Source organism: Colius striatus, chromosome 5, assembly GCF_028858725.1.
Source record: "Colius striatus isolate bColStr4 chromosome 5, bColStr4.1.hap1, whole genome shotgun sequence".
Taxonomy (NCBI): domain Eukaryota; kingdom Metazoa; phylum Chordata; class Aves; order Coliiformes; family Coliidae; genus Colius; species Colius striatus.
In genome coordinates this window covers 3,034,524-3,053,415 of record NC_084763.1, presented here as the reverse complement: position 1 = coordinate 3,053,415, position 18,892 = coordinate 3,034,524, and the positions used below count along the sequence as shown (strand labels likewise).

At 43.3% G+C, this 18,892-nt stretch overlaps 1 protein-coding gene across 4 annotated transcripts in view; it reads right to left on the bottom strand.

The window, feature by feature from the left end:
- Positions 1–18,892, bottom strand: part of TPK1 (thiamin pyrophosphokinase 1) — a 385,084-nt gene that overhangs the window by 117,506 nt on the left and 248,686 nt on the right. For 3 of the 4 annotated variants that reach the window (XM_061996850.1, XM_061996851.1, XM_061996852.1), the window contains one exon: positions 12,832–12,904. The exons of the other annotated variant lie outside the window; for it this stretch is intronic. In XM_061996850.1, the coding sequence (XP_061852834.1) occupies positions 12,832–12,904 (73 nt within the window). The remainder of the gene's footprint in view (positions 1–12,831; positions 12,905–18,892) is intronic. 4 annotated transcript variants of the gene reach the window in all.

The following is an 18,892-nucleotide window of genomic DNA, read 5'->3' as shown; positions in this document are numbered from 1 at the left end:
AGGATCTCCTTTCCTCAGTTTCTCCTAGTGACCACAACAGGAGATGGATGTGCAAGTTGGGTCTCTAGAAGTACTGAATGACACAAGCTCACAACCTACAGAAACAATAATGGGAAGGCAAGAGTCCTTGACGAGTCTCTGAAAACCTCTGACATGACATCTTGTGTTGGAAGGAAAGCAAAGTAAAGAGCAATTCCCTCTGGAATTGCTCTTTTCAAAACAGAGTGGGGGATGGGGGGAGAGGCAGGAAGAAAATGATCTGAACATGTGGGGCTCACAGGTACTGTGACACCACAAGTGACACCAATCAGACATTCAACTTCTAGATCAAGCGCAGGGATGTAGAATGCAATCAACAAAGCAAAAGAGACAAGGGAAACCCGTGTTCAGAAACACATGGGCGTGGATCAATGAGTTAATAAATTGGTCTCATGATGTTGGACAAAGGTTTTGCAAGGCATGCCTGATCAACTGAAATTGCTAGTGATAGTCTGCAGTATCCCACTTCCCGAGGCTGTGCTTTATCCCTAAACTGACATCATCCCTTCCTCTGTTATTGATTTATCTTGGGCCATCCTTCCTCTGAACAGAGATGCAAAACAGCACTGACAGGATTAAATCAAGCACCTGTTTTTAAGTAAGCTATCAGTAAAACTCAGGGGAGCGGGGAGGATAAACACTGTCTGCTTGTACCACACCAGTGCCTTGATCAGTACTGTGCTTACAGGGGTGGCTTTTTCGTCTGAAGAATTAATCAGAGTGCTCCTTCCCATGCTACAGAGTGATCAAGACAACTCGTGGGGTAATTACATTATGCTATAATTACACGTAGTAACCAATTGTCAGAGGCATGGCAATGCTCTGGATAGTAAACATTCTGTGTATTTCTCAGGCAGTGCTAAGGGCTTTCCTGTACTGATGATTCCCAGCCTATCACCTCTAAGCACATGACAAGTGAAACCCAAGTGCACAAGCAGTGCTCTCTCCATGCCAGCTCTGTGCAAAATTGTTGCAGACAGCTTTGTGTCATGTTCCCAGGCTGGGGAGCACTGCAGGTCGTGCTGCAGGCACACTCGGGTCAATCAGGATGAAGACATCCCAGGGGACACCTAATCAAGTTGGCCTCAAAGCTGGAAACACAGTCTGTGCCGGTGGGGGGAGTGGCAGGAAGAAGAGGTGAAAGGATTAAAAAGACAAGGAACCTTACTAGAGACTTGGAGGGAATTTAGCCAGAAGCACTAAGCCTGACAGCCTGCAGCACAACCTGAAATCAGAGATGTCAGACAGACAATGGGTCTGGAACCAGCATGGCAAGGAGACCTTGTGTTTCACTGGGCAGAAATCAAGCAAAGAAGACTAAAGTATCAAGATTCCCTTCACTGTCTCTTTTATCCTCCCTACAGCTCCATAATCACGTCCTCTCTAAGTTGAGGAAAGTGCATCCCCCTTTTTGCACTGTATTTCTCCAGTACCTGGCAAAAGGGTAACATAAATAATGAATGGCAATAAAATATCAATCACAGCCACAGGCTGGTATCTCACTCCACAACCACAAACCAGGCGTTTGATGTGGAAGCTGCTTGATACAGAAGGACACGAGAGAGAGCAGATAAAGATCTGCATCTGTCTCCAGCAGAGATGCATCTCCATTTGAGTCCAATCTTTTTGGGGATACTCACCCAGAGTAATCAGATTAATGCAGCTGTAGCCTGTCCTGTGTGATGGATTGTCTGAATTTCTTTACCTCAGATTTGCATGAAACACGGAGCCTTGTTTGTCTGGAGGTTAAACACCAGATTCCATCTGAGCATTTTTGCTTGCCTTTGTAGTTCAAAGGCACCAAGGCCTGAAGTTCCACTGAGCAGCATCCACTCACTGCAGAAGTTGCTCACCTGGAGTAGTGAATTGAGTGAAAAGTGAGCTTCAGCTCTGTAAATGTGAAGGTGCTTAATTTCCACAAGTGCGGTGTTGTGGCTCACAATGCACATACCAGCAGGTAGAACAATGCAGGTCAATTAATTACAACAATCAAGCACTCACTTTAATATTGTTAGTGCATTGAAAAGCAAAACAACAATGCCTAAGAGCTGCACCTATGAATCAGATGTATGTGGATGTCCCTCTGTTAATCCTGGTGATTGCTGTGTTCTCTCAAAACCACCAAGAGCTTTGTCACATGTGGGGGGAAAATCCTGGAGCTGTATTTGTGGCAATAATCAACTTCATTTTCCAAGACTGAAAAGGGAATGTTGGTATCAGCATTCAGACCAGGCCCATTCTCATTCTGTTTAACAAGATTTAATCTATCAGTTGTCAAATTAACCAATCAAGTCATTAAGATGAAATACACGCTCTCTTCGCAACAGATGCAAATCACATCAGGGCATATTAAACTGGGTATGAAAAACTTGCAGAAGAAAAATAACCCAATGATTGTAAAATCCAGCCTTGCTTCGAGACCATTTATTATTGCAGATGAAACAGGTTTAAAAACCAACCAAACAAAACAATCACCTGCACTGTTTATGTTTAATGATTAAACTGACAACTTGCAAACTGAATGCCTGGATTCAGTTCTTTTTGAAGTCAAGCTCGTTTCACCAAGGTCACAGAAGCATCTAAACTGAGGATCCCAAGTAGAAAACACAACATTCTGAAGGAAAGACTGTTTCTCAGTAGGTCACCACAATCAGCTCAACCCAGCAAATATTGTTGCTACTCTTCAATGACGCAACTCATCCTCCCAGTCATCTCTGCCTAAACCTTTGGTGGTTTTCCCTTTTCTTTAAATCAAGCTGCTTTCAGATGGAAACTGGAATGAAATCAAAATGCACTTCAACTACTGCTTCATATTTTTAAGACCAATGAAGGATTTCCATTAAAATCTAGGCCAGGTTGGATTGTCCTGTCATATCAAACTCCATCCAGTGCCACCACAGGAAACATGTCATGAAATACTTCTCATAAACAGTCCATCATCCATTTTCAAGCCACTCAGGCTTCTCCTTCCCCACCTACAGTCTGCTGCAAGGCTCATTCCTGCAATGGATAACAACACACTTGTGATGTGCAGCTTGAATTTATTTCAACAGATCTTAAATCAACATTATCTTTTATCTTTTCTGCCCCTCATGTTTAGCCCCTTTATATATTTATTCTACTTTCATAGAAACACAGAATGGTAGGGTTGGAAGGGACCTTTAGAGCTCATCCAGTCCAACCCCCTGCAGAAGCAGGGTCACCTAGATCAGGTCACACAGGAACGTGTCCAGGTGGGTCTTGAAGCCCTCCAAGGAAGGAGCCTCCACACCCTGTTTCTCCTGTTTAATTTCAAACAAGACAAGCTCTTTTGGGCATTTCTCATTTGCTGAGCCTGCCACAGGCTCGGGTTCCTGCATTTTGGAGACGGGCTGTCAGAGTTGCAGGTGGTGCTCAGGGGTGGCACTGTGCACCAGAACAACACTGAAGATGGAAACACGGCTTCTCATTTCTTCAGAGACTGGGTGAGGAAAAATTATCTGCCACCCACCTGGGCTTTACCATTTAAATAGCATCTTTTCTTCTCATGCCCAGAAAAGTGGGCCCAAATCAACTGGGTTTGTTTGTAGTTCACTGTAAACATACAAAGTAATTTCCCGTGAACCTTTCTGGTTTATTGCTGCTCTCCCTGATCTACTGAATCCTTGCCTGCCGCTTCACCATATTTCTGGTGGAGTTGTAAAACTCTGTTTGCATACCAATAACACTTGTTTTAGTCCTGTTTTCCTGCCAAGGATCTCATACATCAAAGCCTTTCCCTTACTCCTTGCTGACCTTACCCACTGTTCCACCTGGGTTGTGTAAGGCGTCCAGCTACCGCTCCAATCCACGTTTAACCCTTCTCCCCCCATCCCATGCTCCAACTCCCAGTTGTGTCTTTATCCTCTGCTACATAAAGCAATCTTATTTGCCATGGAGACATAAATAAGCTGATCTAACCACACTTAGCATTTAGAAGTGAAGTGGTTTACTGGACACACGTGGTTGAAGGCAGTAGCCAGAGATATCGGTCGTTTCTCACCACCCTTCTGCACTTTATGAATACAACTTCTCATCAGCTCATACCTCATTTTTATTCACACACTAAAAGACAAAATAAACCATTCTACTTAAACCTAAGCATTGAAATGAAGTCAAATGACTACAATAAAGTAATAATAGCTAAAAAAGATCTCTGACTCCACAGTGTTGCCCTATCAAAAGCTTCTTCAGCTTACTCTGGCCCCAAATGCTCAGTAATGTGGCCAGTTCTGCCTGTTTCCCTGAACATTTTGGCAGTTCCCATCCAAAAAATCTCCTTTATTGGAAGGATTTTAAACTAGACTGAGGAATTATTAACCAAGAGCTGCAGTTTTCACTTTAATTAGGCCTGCTGTTCACGAGAAACGTATGAATATAGTGAAATACAAATCCTATGGGTCTGTATTTCAGATCAGTCTGGTTTGATTTAAATTTGTGATAGCAATACAAGAGGCAGCTGATAAACACTTCAGAACTGCTCAAGGGTGGGGAAAGGACACTGTAGATACTCACAGAAGTTCCTGACAGTCAGACTTTGAAAACTGTATCATCTGCCAACACAGCAACTGGAAGAAACCTCCTGTCTCATCACACTTTTTGCCTGTAGTCCTAGGTAACGCCATCCTAAACACCCCCAGGTTGTGCCAGGGGAAGTGTAGATGGGATATCTGGAAAAATGTCTTCCCCCAAAGGGTTGATCAGTCCTGTCCCAGGCTGCCCAGAGCCATGGTGGAGTCCCCATCCCCGGGGGGATTCCAAAGCTGTGTAGCAGTGGGGCTGAGGGATGTGGGTTAGTTTTGGCTGTGGCAGTGCTGGGGAGCATATGTGAGTTGATTCCATTGTTTTTGACCAAAAATACCCCTTGCAACGCCCTGCTCTTCAGCCCAAACTACACTCGCTTGAGGTCCAGTGGATGCAGCGACCTTTGGAACACTAATGGTGCAGGGAGTGATCTCCCTGTCCTTAGCTCAACGTGTGAGCCCTTTGTCTATTTCTCCCTCCCTTGTCCAGTTGAGGAGAGGGAGTGACAGAACGAGTCAGTGGGCAAAACCACCAGCCACCAAGCACACCAGGACAGTAATACCCAGCACAATCCTCAGGCTGTTGCAGACCCTCAGATGCCTCCATAGGCAGGTCCCCTGAAACAGCAGACCAAAACACCAAAACAAATGGAAGACTTTACCTGCATACTGGTCTGTCAAAAGACTCTGGCTCTTAAATGCCAGGAAAAGATAGAGCTGATTCACAGTAAGCACTTATATCCCATGTTTAATCCCTGCTCTGTTCCCTACAGGTGTCCTCCCGCTGCTGATCCTAACTGGAGGAACGTCTTTTCAGCTCTCAAAAGAAGGATCATCTTGAAGGCTACATTTTTACCACTTAAATGAAAACCTGGTAATGTTAACTAGCAATTTCTGTTAAATTGCCCATTCCTTACTTGAAGGGTTATTATCAATTAAGTGCAAAGTAAGCACTTACTAAATGAGTTGTTTCAGCTGGATTAACATTCCCTTAGACACATTATATATTACAGCAGCAGCTGCTGCAGAATTTGGATACAGAGTCTCAACACCTGGAAATTTGCTGTAAATACATTCCAACTTCCATTGCAGTTGTTTACATTTAAGCTCCTTGAATGATTTTTCTCTTCTTCACCTGAAACTCCCATCAAAGGATGGAATAAACACAGGTCCTCCTGTTTTAACTTCGAACAAAAACATCTGAAAACAGCAAAAAAAAAAACCCAAGCAAAAAGCAACAACCCTGCACTCACTCCAAATCAACTGGAAATCCTACTCTTAGCATGGAAAACTATGGTTTCCATGTGTGTGTGCTTATCACAGTCACTTCTGCATGGCTGCAAAAAGTGACAGCAGAACTAATTTGCTGATGTGTCAGGGACATTCTTCTATTTCTCTGCAGTTCCCTTTCCTACTCTCTGCTGAGGTTACCTTTATTCTGCTCTCTTAAAATGCTTGCCTTTTCCTGGCTTTTTTTAAAGCCTCTGCCTTTCAGTTTCTGTTCCTCATTTTCCTCTCCCCTGACAGACACATCATTTTTCTCTCCTAACTCATTCCATCGCACAGGGGACTGTTTCCATTTGTAATTAAAATCTATTTGACTCAAGGAAATGTTACTGTTTTTTAATCGAAGACCATCACAGCTTCTTCAGCTGAAGGAATCCAACAGCACATCAGAACACAAACTAGCTCCCACCGGCCCTGAGACTCTGTATTTCAGCAGAGCTCCCTGCTTATCGAGCCTTGGTCCAGCCCCTCTTTGCTGGCCTCTACTGAGCACTCAGGGAAAACGCAGAACTGAAGAAAGCAGAGCTTCAAACGCTTACAGGGAAAACAGCAAGAGCCCCAAGGATATGACAGTCAGGAAACACAGAAAAATAAAAGGAGAAGGTACCACAAGGGTAAGGATGAGAAATATTGTCAATTTTCGGGGCTTTCCTCACCTGGCTGTAGCTAAAGCTGCCAGAACTTGAGTTCCTTCCATCCCCTCCACATCCCCAGTAATGTACTTCTCTGCCACTAATGGTGTCTCCAATATTAGATGAAACAAAAAGTTAGATGTCCTGCTGGGACATGTGGATGCAGTCCTTGCCATCTTGCACTGTTTCTGAGTGCAGCTGTTGAAGCTCGCCTTGTATTTTGCATGGTTTTGACAAAATCAAAATGCAGTAAGGAAAACAACTGTCAGAGCTCCAGAAGCTGCACTTGAATTGTCCTGTTGGACTCCACCTCTGTCCTGATCCATACCAAAACTCCAAATCACCTTATGCTTCCATGATCGAGTTAATTCATACAGGCAAGTTCAAATTTGGAGGCTTTAGCTCATCCTTTGTTGCACTGACAAGGTGCAAAAGCATTTCACTTTTCTACCTGAGCAACACATCATTCTTTCTTTCTTCCTCTATTTGGAGGCTTGTAGAGCCCTCATGTACCTGCATGGACACAAACAGGCCAAATCTCACATTGCTGCAGCTGCATTGTCACCCCTGAGGTTCTATGAGTGAGGTGGAAGCAACACTGTTATGGTAAGCAAAGACATGGTAGCCCTGCATCACATATCCACATTTATTGTGGCTTTGAAAGTTCACAGGTTTGTCAAAGGTGAAGAAACAAAGTTTATGGTGGCCATAGCGAAACCTGCTGGAGGTCAGGGAGAATGAGCCTGAGTAATCCTTGTACTCCTTTTAAGGCAGGGGCATGCACTCACCAAAATGCTCACTACAGGTCCCTGAAAGCATGCCAGAAGCATTCCCCCTCCTCCTCCTCCCCAGGACACCAGCAAACCCTTCTACTCTGAAACGAGCAGCAGACTGTATCTTCTCACCCTGCTTGTGAATCAAGTGCTGCCTCCTCTTTGACAAGACGCACAACAGAACCGTTTGCAGAGGCCGCCGAGCTGCTGCTCAGAATCGTGGCATCAGCATTTTGGGGATCTTTTTGTTAGTTCGTAACGGAGTTTGTGTTCCTGACGCTGGCCAGAGATGTGCTTTGGCTAACTAACGGGCTCCCCCACAACAGAATCAAGTGAACAAATTGCAGGGAGCGTTTGGGCTGAACTTGAGCTGGCGGCAGTGTTTGATGAGCCGCGCGCTTGTGGGTCCTGCAGCCTCGTCGGTTCCAATTCCATGGGCACGGCCACTGAGCCTTGTGCTCCAGGAACAATTGTCTCTTCCATTCTCTTAAAAGATGGATGTGTAAAACCCACTAATATCTAAAAAGACCTGTCATCTGAGTCTTCCAGCTGCATTACAGCCGTCCCTCTTGTGTAAAGCGGCTTAATCACAAAATAACTCTGTTCAATCTCCTTCTCCTGATTAAGCTGTCACTGTTTAAAACACCTTTTATGCTCCTTGCACTGGAAATGAAGTTAATTCAACACATTTCTATGTTTTAAGCTTCTCTGTTCCGTTCTGCATCCCAGGCTGACAGGGCAGAGGAACGACTTCTTCCAGAGATTAACGCCAGATTAAATTGGTTAAAACTCTTGGAAGCGACTCAAACGACTATTGCTCTCTAGATTCCACCCTTTCCCCTCCTCAGGCCATAACCAATGCAAGGGAGAAATAAATCTCATACTGCAACGTAGTATTAAACTGAAATTGGATGCAAGACTAAAATACCACCAGCATCAGTTTTGTTATATGGTGCACTGTTTTCTTGCATATTCTACTGTTAGGCAGTTGAGCTTCAGCTGAGGCGCTTGGGAGGAGAAAGAAAACAGCTCATAACCTGCAGTCTGGCGTTTCCAACCGAAGCTAAAGGAAGACAAACCACCTCTAATAAAAGTTTGATCTCTTAATTTCTATATACTGTGTCCCAAAACCACTTAACAAGCAGCAGAGTACTGCAAAGGAAAACAGAGCAGCACTTTTTTTAAGGAATGAGAACTTGATCAAATTGCATTCTCCATCCTAGTAGATAAATTAGGACCTGACTCAGGCCCTAATAAACATACACAGAGACTCTCAGTGACCTCAAAACCCGCTGAGTCTCAATGGTACTGTATCGATCCTACAACGTGGGTAAGGCTGGGCTGTTGCTGCAGGTTTGAAAGGAGCGATGTTCAGCTCCAGATTCCACAAGGAACACGCACTACTTGGATGCAGGGCTGCAAAACTGCATAAGGGGTGAGGGTTTTCTTTCACAAATCTCATCTGCATTTCAACAGAGCTGTTGTTTTCTGGAAACTGCTACCTGGGTGAAGGCATAAAGAGTAAAGAACGGCACAGAGGCTTTTCTTGGGTTGTTTTTCACCAGCAGGCACAAACAGCACCGCGCAAGCCCCCGGTTCTGAAATCCTTCCCTATGGAAGGCTCTTCTCTGCAGGACTTCCCAGCCATTACACATGTATTAACTCAGCAGGACACAAAACATCTGTACAGGTTTTGAGGCCAGGAGTTTGATGGCATATGCAATATGCCACTGGTTTAGCTGTGCCTACGGGCATGCTAGCCACACGTCAGAATGGGAGCAAAGAGGTGGCTGAAATACGTTCATCCTCTCTTTAGCACAACATTAAAATCCAGCAGAATCAAATATGCCTGTCACAAGTCAAGCTCAAAACCAAAACAGCATCCAGAAGACAGGTTTTCTCCACTGTGAACACTTGTATTGGGGTACATACTGCCAAGGGTTGTTGGGTGTACTTGCAGTCTCATCTACAGAGCTTGAAGAAAACTGCACACACTGATTTGGGGGGAAATTAAAAACAATCTATCAAATGATTAAAACAGGAAGATACCACCTCTCACTTAGGAAATCTGTAAGCCACATATTAGGCAGAGATTAAAAGGTGTACCAAAGCATCATCACTGTGCATACCTGTGCTTCCAAAGGCATTCTGCACCAGCCCAGTTCAGAGCACAGAGTGGCTGACTGGCCTCTGGTCTGACACAGCATCACTGTCTGTCATGTTCACTTTCACAAAACTGCCACCAAGCACCATATCTCTTACAAATGTATGGCATTTCTGGAACATGATGACAGCACTTTTGTTTGGCATGAATAAGAAATCCACATAACCCCCATCACCCGTACAACTCGCTCTGACACACAATCTTGACAAGACTTCTGACGTACTATTTGAGAACAGAACCATTTCTGAAAGCTCCCACTGAACAACTGCATTGACTCAGGCATACAGAAAGCTTCCAGCCCAAAATCCTCAACTGCATCTATAGTTTGAACTATTAGTAACAGGACCATCCCAGCCCTATAAGTCAGTTTAATTCCATGAACCTCTCTCTCTATTGAAACAAAGAAAATAAATACAACTTGCTAATAACTCCAGGCAGCACTGGGCACCCTCAGACTGATCAGAAGCTGAACTGAGGTAGGCACAGAGCTTTTTAGAGTTGTCAGAAGTGTCTTCAGCAGAACACACAAGCCACAGGATTGCTTGAAGGCTTAAGTGGCAACTGTCAAGTAGGAGTAGCCTATTCAACAGCAAAACTGAACTGTCTGGGATCCACCTGCACAACTTTTATGGCTCATTCTGAAACTTCCAAGCTTCTCACAAAGGAATCAAGCCCTAAAATGAAGCTTGTTTTGCTTAGAAAACTCTTCAGTTTAACAAGGCTGCTCTCAATGAGCCAAATGCCTTAATGTTTAAAGTCCCATCCTGGACTAAAAATGTAGGGATCTAGGGATAAAAAGTAAATTGAGGAAAACTCAACAGCTTTGTATGTGTTTAAATTATAATAATCTAAGAGAAATCCATTCACCTTGTGGCTTCTCAAATCTATGAAATGTTTTGGCCTCAGAAAGCAAGCAGGGAATATGACACTAAAACATGCACTTTAGCAAGAAGGTGTAGAAGTTAAACATGCACCAGCACTATTTCACCACTTCAAATACATGTTGTAAATCTAATTACAGGTGCATCATCATAGAACAACAAGACAATACCCACACCAAGCCTACTGCCCTGATAACCATTAAACCCTGGAAACGAAAGAGACATTGGAAAGGGAAAGTGCTGCAGCTGCAGAACTGCCTGCAAAAATAAGCAGCTCTATGGGGCTTGAAAAGAGAGCAGGAAAAACAGTGGACTTGAAAATTAAGAGAATTGAATTGCAGATCAGAAGCAGAGCCCGGTGAGTCCACAGAAGCCTTTCAAAGCACATGGAGTTTGCTCAGTGGAAAAGCCAAAGTGGAAAAGCAAACTTGTAATAATAAGCATAATCTGGATTTCAAAGGGCACTTCTGCTCCCAGGCCTAAGTGCAGATTTAGGTCATGTCTTTGGTTTCAAAGCTTCAGGAACTGAGCCTTGTTTGAGGCATTACAATACAAATGGCTGCTTTAACATCAAAGTAATGTTTGAAAAGGTCCCAATAATAGAAACGTTCAGCTAAAGCAAGAAACAGATGAAACTGCAAGGACAGAAACGTCACCACAAGCTCTCCCTGCTTTGTGCAGTGTCATTTCCAATGCACTTCAGCCTAGGAAGATTACTGGTGTATCTATGAGAGGAGCGTATGAACATGCATATTTATCATGAAAGTACAAAAACTCTTCTCAGTATCCATTTAAACAATGACAGCAAATATACAGAATAAAGAATATGGAACTGTTATTCTTTATCCTTCCTTTACACTGCAAGATGATTTAGAAAGGAAAAGTTACACATGAAATTCCATTTGCAGTTGTTGTGCATTTTCATCCAGTTTTCACATCACTCACATCATCTCTTTAAGAAATGGGGGAAATAATCAGTAATAATTTAATATAAACATAAAAAAAATATATTTCAGTGTTTCAGTGATGGAGCCCTGGCACAGGCTGCCCAGAGGGGTTGTGGAGGCTCCTTCCTTGGAGGTCTTCAAGACCCACCTGGACATGTTCCTATGTGACCTGATCTAGGTGACCCTGCTTCTGCAGGGGGGTTGGACTGGATGATCTCTAAAGGTCCCTTCCAACCCCACCATTCTTTGATTCTATGATTCTATAAAGAATGAAATCTTCAAGTAGCTACTTAACAAACCAATGAGGCAAAGGCAAGATCACAAAAACAAAAGTGGAAAGCTGAATCACCTCTGATGCACGCCTACTTGTTCTCTCCTGAAAGAGCAACACGTCCAACTCATCACTTGCATGTCCCACTTGTAAATCCATTACACACTCACTTCCCAATACAACTGAAAACCCAGCACTTTTGTCTTTACATCTCTGCATTAACTATGGCATGCCATTTGCTTCATATCTATGACCTTTATGAGGTTCCCCAGCACAATGGTGATAACCCTCCTCAAGGGAAAATGGGAAACACTTGTCATGTAATCCTCACTTGGGTGAAAATTGGCCTAAAGAAAAGCCCTTCCAGTAAAACCTTTTGGTTTCAGGAGTCTGTATGTCATATCTCTTGTAGTGGCACAAATCTGTTCCTGCTTCCACCACTTACACCTTCCAAGTCCAGCAGCACCAACCTGGCGTGAAGCTGGTGTGATGGAGCAGCTGAGCCTGTCAGCGTTTCGTGACAATGGTACAACTGCTTACAGACAACACTTGTCTGAACCATAATTAGTTTCACATGCTGAGTTTAATACTCCCCCTTCTTACTCAGCACTGCATTAGGCTTTGACACAAACACTTGCAAATGAGTACAACCCAAGAATAAACATCCATAAGCTTTACTGTGAAAAAGTCAGTATTGGTAGCTTCTGTGAAAACAAAGGTCACTCTGGCACCCCCTTGTAAATGTAATACTTAACAGAACTATAAAGCATGTTTATAAAAAACACAGAGACATTTGCTTTCAGCATGACAGGCACAAAGAAAAAACACTGTTTTCATTCCTGGTATACATTAAATCATTGCAACTGAAACACTAAAGGAACCTCCAGCTGCTTCAGCACCGCTTGCCCTTCGCATGGCAGATGAATATACAGCTGTCAGGTCAAGGCTGTGCTGCCATTCAGTGAGATTTGGGCAGGCTGAGAGTTGAGCAGAGAAGAATCTCCCAAGGTTCAACAAGGGCAAGTGCAGAGTCCTGCATCTGGGGAGGAACAACCCCATGCACCAGGACAGGCTGGGGGTTGACCTGTTGGAGAGGTGACACTTTTTTCTGTAGTGTCCAGCTACAGGACAAGGGGTAACAGAGATAAGCTGGAACACAGGAGGTTCCACTTAAACATACAGAGAAACTGATTTGCTGTTCTGGAGCCAGAATCCCTTAATGACCAAAGGGGCACTAATGGGTTGGATCCTACAATGCTCCAACACACACAAACTCATCAGAGAGATTTAATTTACCTTGACCTTGTAGTACTCCTTGACTTCGGGCTGAATGGAATCAAAATCCCCGCTGATGTAATCAGGCAAGAAGCTGCAACGAAAGCAATGAGCAGTGAAATGAAAAATTAATCCATCTTACTACATTTAATATTTATTTCCTCAAGAGTGCCAAGGGGTGCAAGCTCAAATCTCTCAAGGGAAGAGGAGTTAGTTAAAAGCATGTTAAAACAAGAGCTGATATGAGGTGCTAACGAAATAAGGGAAGAGACAAGCTGTAAAACTGGTAAATCTAATGCTCCTTCCTTGCTGAGGCAGCTGCACGTCACTTGGATGCTTCCCTGGGTCAGTAAGGCAAGGCTTCCATCTCCATGGGTCTAGAAAGACAACTCTCAAGTGTCTTTCAAATGTGTCATTCAGACAGCAAAGTATTTGAGAAGGCAAATCTGAGTGCTGTACATCAAGCCTCAGAAGATATTGTTTACCAGAAGACAATAATGGTGATGCTTCTCAGACAGCTGGTGTGCCACAACTGTTCCAAAGGTTTGGCCTTTAGTCGTTACTGATGTCTTCTCTTCTCTTCTCTTCTCTTCTCTTCTCTTCTCTTCTCTTCTCTTCTCTTCTCTTCTCTTCTCTTCTCTTCTCTTCTCTTCTCTTCTCTTCTCTTCTCTTCTCTTCTCTTCTCTCCTCTCCTCTCCTCTCCTCTCCTCTCCTCTCCTCTCCTCTCCTCTCCTCTCCTCTCCTCTCCTCTCCTCTCCTCTCCTCTCTTCTCTTCTTGATTAAAAATACTCCCCTCAACACATGGCAGCCAAACATTCAGTGATTTTTAAGTCATACCTTGGATGTGCAAAATGTGTATGAACTCGATTTCAAACCCTAACCATCACCTGTACAGTACCATTGCTACAGAACACATAGGAACAATGTTGTGATAGCTACCTCAGCTTGCTGCTTGTCATTTTTAATTGCTGAATGACTCAAAACACTTCCTGTATAAATTCTTATCACATTCACAGTGAAACCTCAACTGTGCTACAGAAAGAACAGGTTATCACTTAAAAACACCCACCCCAAAAGGCAACAGAAATACAGCTTTCCGCCTTGCACAGCTCCTGCAGTTTTAAGCAGCAGCGAAGACAACGGGTCAAAGTTTGGCCACTGCTTTAACAGATCAGGCTGAACTGAGTTTTGATATTAAAGCTGGGATTTCAGTGTTTTCTAACAGATTAAATACATAGCTCCTCTCCTCCAAGGTTACTATAAGAGGAGAGTTCATCAGCAAATTAGTTTATGGCTCAAGCTGAGTTACAAGGAACTGGCAAAACATATTGGAATGTATTTTTCTTCCATGTGATTTCAGAAGAGTGCTGCAGGGTCTGCAAACTCCCCACACCAGTAACACAAAAATCTTATGTTCTGCCTCTGTAAAAAGGTTTTACAAGAGGCACGTGGTCACTGGCCACCATTTTCCTTAAAAACTGAAAAATTGCTTCAGCAGAAGGCAGTGAGTACAACTGCTGTGAGTTAATTCACACGTGGCCATGGCATTTCCCCTTCAGTGCTCTTTGCTGTTACGAAGGCTGCTACAAAAGGCTATGTTCTAAGAAGACACACTCAGGGTGAGGGGAATGGCAGTCCCTTCTACATCGAGTTTTACCAAGGATGCAGAAACCAATGAGAAGAAATGCAAACCACCAGTTGTCACCAAAAGCCCATCTGGTGTGACACACGGGTCCACCCTGATTAAAAAGCTGGTGTCTGGAGGTAGTTTATTTTACTGAAATGAGGTAAAAGTGTCTTTGTCATTTTTTTCCCTCTACAGTAGCTGCAGTGCTTTTAAGTAATCAGCCATTTCTCCTGAGTGCTTCAAGAAGCAGAACTGGGAGCAGAATTACCCAAAAATGGCTCTTCTCAGAATCAAATGCTCCTGCCTAGCTTTTGCTCTCATCCAAAGTAAAACCATTTCCATGACAAAAGCTAGCTGAAGTTCTGGTTGATTTTTTACAAGCAAAAGAAAGGAGGATCCTGGCTGCACCTCCCACATGCTGTGCCAGGGCTCCTGGCTGCACAGCTACATCCACTTCCAAACAGCCACCACAAAGCCAGAAAAGACTAACAGAAAACAGGGAATTGCAACTGGGAACTTCACATTTTCAAAGAGCTTAAGCCTCACATTAATGAACATGAAGAATCTTCCTTCTTAACTTCTCCTCTTTCAGGAGCACTAGAACCAAGAGTCATGCCTGAGGAAATTAAAAAGCAATCCATCATAGCACACGTCCACTTGCACTGTCTGCCTGACAAACACCATCGAATGTTCCAGCCTGGGCTTCAGAGGATGGCTGCTCCTTGCAGCTCATTGATTACAAAGCCCAACAAAAGCAAGCCAACGTCGAGTCAAGAGCCACAAGCTGCACTTGACTCCATCCTTTTGAGTTCTGTGGAGCAGAATTGAGTCAAAGCTCTTCTCCAACTAACACAAGTGAAGAAGAGTCAATGTGTGAAAAGGCATCTTGGAGTGACCAACCTGACTAGCACTAGCTGATGTGGAAAAGAGGGAAACGGGGGAGAGGTACATCTGGAAAAGCACACTCATACTGAAGTAACTAAAAATATTTTGTAGTAATTGTTTTTCACTGGTTTGCTTTGGTACAGTTGTGTATTTACTCCAGAGTGCAGACTAATGGAGGAGAACAGGCTCTGCAGAACCACACACCAAGCTCACTACGATGCGAGGGGAAGAGATTACGTCAGGAAAAAAAGTAACAAGAAAGGCCCCTTCATAGAATTTAAACCAGCCACTCATCTAGAGTACAGAGTACAATCAGGTATTAGTCTAACCCATGCTCTCCTGCCCTCTGACCCCAAATTCATGAGTAATTCTGACTGTGTAGCACAAGCATGCTGAGATGACATCCACTTCAGTGACATATGTGGCATGTACCCTTTAGTGAAGGAGGTTATCTTTTTGCCCATGATGGCAAAAGATGTCTTTAACTCCTTTTCAAAGTGCAATTTAAAACCTTTCTTTCTAAACAGTCCAGGTGATGCAGTCTACTGCATTTCAGAGCCATGTTTTACCAGTCTCATTAGCTATTAATTATCACTATGCATATAAGGTCATGACCAGCTCAGCTGCCTTGATTTTCTGCTGCTCTACACTGACATTTATCAGGAGCGAGCCAACTCCATAATCCTAATGGGACCAAGAGCATAAAATTCATGTGAGATCAGCCAGGTCTACCAAGCCTTTCTGGAGCTGTCAAGCAGGATAACACCAGGCACTAAGCAACAAAAAATCCTCAGAGGCTTTGGGCCAGCCAGAGTTCTTCTCATTTGCTTTTTTTTTAGGTGTTGAGGGTTGGGGTTTTTTTTTCCCTTTGGTTTTAGGTTGTTGCTTTTTTTTGTTGTTGGTTTTTATTCTCACCAGACTCTTGCACAGCCATCCAGCATCCATCTAAAATGAGTATGGAGTCAGGAGGGCCAAGATTGCTTTCAGATAAAGACCCAAAGGCACCTCCATAGCAGACTGCTTATTTTTCATGTATATAACCTTTAAAAAAACGCAACAGAGAGTTCAATATGAAACCTTTAAAGGTTTGCCTGGCTTACCAAGAAAAAGCAACACTATTTCTCAGAAGTTTTGAGACAGATCCTAGCTTGATCCCAATTGGATCGAGGCTGAATGTTGACCAAACAGTTTTAGGGTGTCCCAGGATGCTGGGCTGGAGAGCAGGGAAGAAAAAAACATATAAAAATCAAGTTTGATTTGATTTGCCATAGTTTCAAGAATCATTAATGACATTTTAGGCACTGGTAGCATAAAGCAGTGATTGACTCTTACCATAGACATGGATTACAAAATAAATAGAAGCAATTTAAAGGCTGAGCTTCTCGTGCTAAGTAAGCATAACTGTGCCTTTTGCCTTCAGAAACCCAACTAATGAGCACAGCTTAATTCAAGCAGCACTTTAATTCTTCAATATTCAACACTAATGAAATGCATGTTCAGTTTAAGGCATCAGAACCTTAGGTTCTGCATTCACTCACTGCAAAAATTGAGTGTGGGGTGGTAAATATGCCTTTTTTTATAATGTTATGAAAAAGAAAAAGAAACCACCCCAACACACCACACTTGAGCAGTTTGTAACAGAAACCTGCGCTGCCTCCTTAAATAAATTGCTCTGGCAATTCTGTCATTAATTCAAAGTTACAGTTTCCTAGTACTATTGACTTTTCTTGTGATGTAGCACCTTTAGCACATAATTGTCTGCAATTAACCTTTTTTAAACAAATGTTAACATCAGAGGCATGAACATTTAAAGGCAGCATCTGTGGTACCCTTTGCTTCCCTCAGCTACGGCACAGGCAAGGATCTCCCGCAGCCAAGCCGTGCATGTCCCAGCTGTATGGTTGGAGGGCACAGAGTGGGTTCTACATGCTCTTTGCTTTTTTCTCACTACTAAAAGTAAACTTCCAAAGCAGCACCTTTTACCTTGGACTAACAGGCACACACAGGCTACTTCCCAGTAAAAGAAGTAAAGACAGTGAAGGTAAAATGCTGCAGGTTTAACATGAAGCAAAGTCACTAGAGTCAGCTTTGACTTCCACATGCATCTTGTAGCTGGGCACAGAACCATTAAAGCATTCCAGCCTTACTTCAGGATAAATACTGAATTCACAGCTTAACAAAAAGAATCCCATCAAACAAAAGTGAATGCCTCCAAACCTACATTTGCTAGCTTGCCCTCCTGACCGTTGGTCCTGACTAGAAAGGTGAGTGAGGGCTGTTCTCATCAGAAAGGCACTAAGTCTGCTCAAAACTGTCACAAGTACACTGCTAACTGCTGTGAAGATCAATGTGTCTTCTAATCCCCAGAGACAAGTAGAGCACATGTAGATGACATTTATTTGTTGTCTCAGTGCAGCACATTTGGATGCCCCAAGTAACTGCTGAGAGGTGAGTTCCTGGCAAAGGAGAAACGTCAGACTGTGAGATACATTCAGAGTTAACTTCTGTTCAACCTATAAATACCTTCCTGGTGTTACCTGCAAGGTTACCACAAGGAAGGATCACACCTGAAGGAACATTAAACTGAATATAATCAACCCTTTTGTTTTGGTTCATCTTGAACATTGATTCCATATGATTCTTACCGGGCCTTCAAAAAAATGACCTTACGTCCTTCACTCCTGAACTCCCCATTGAGACTCTCTTGAAGTCACCTGCCTTACTTTGCCTGACTCTGTGGTTCACAACACTCTGATTTCACTCCACCAAGCCTCCCTTAGCAGCCTACAATACTGCATTAGGGTGCACTGACAACAAAGTTGTGTGAGTCACTGTATGAATTAGGGATGAAAGAACAGCAAAAGAGCCCAATTGCCTCAAATTGCTTCAAAGACCTTAATGAACCCTAATGCTCATTATGCAGGTGCTGATATAGAAGATAATTCCCAATGACACTTTATAGTTTACAATAAATACAGATGAGGTTCAGCAAGATTTCATTTCATAAAAGGGGAGGGTTGAGGTGCTGGAGATGACACAAACATGACGTGACAACAGCACTGCAGAGCCCGATTTAACTGAGAAAGCAAGCACATGCATGCACGAGGCCACACACAGAGAGCAGATTCATGTGACCCTGGCAGAGTTCTCTACACTGACTTTTACCACATCTGCTGGATTACAGTCAGGTAGCTCTGTGGTTAAAAGCATGTGGTAGTATTTGACAACACTGGAGAACTGCCTCTCTTCTCATTACCTTTTAAAGAGTTAAGTGTTAAAAGAGCATAAAAGTAGCCTTTTGTTTGCAAATGCTATGATTTAAAGATAAAAGTGTGTGAAGATATGAGGGCACTAATGCATTCATTTGTGCTTTCCTGGGATCAGTGTCACCTTGCAAATAATAAAAACCATATCAGAAATAAATTGTAGAACGTATTACCCTCAGCTGAAACTGCTCTGCAAAGCACATGTCACATATCCTCCTTCTGCAGGGGACAGCCAGCCCTCTCCCATGGTCCTTAACAGAAATCAAGCAGCCAACACCCTGCCTCCAAACCTTATCCCTCAGAG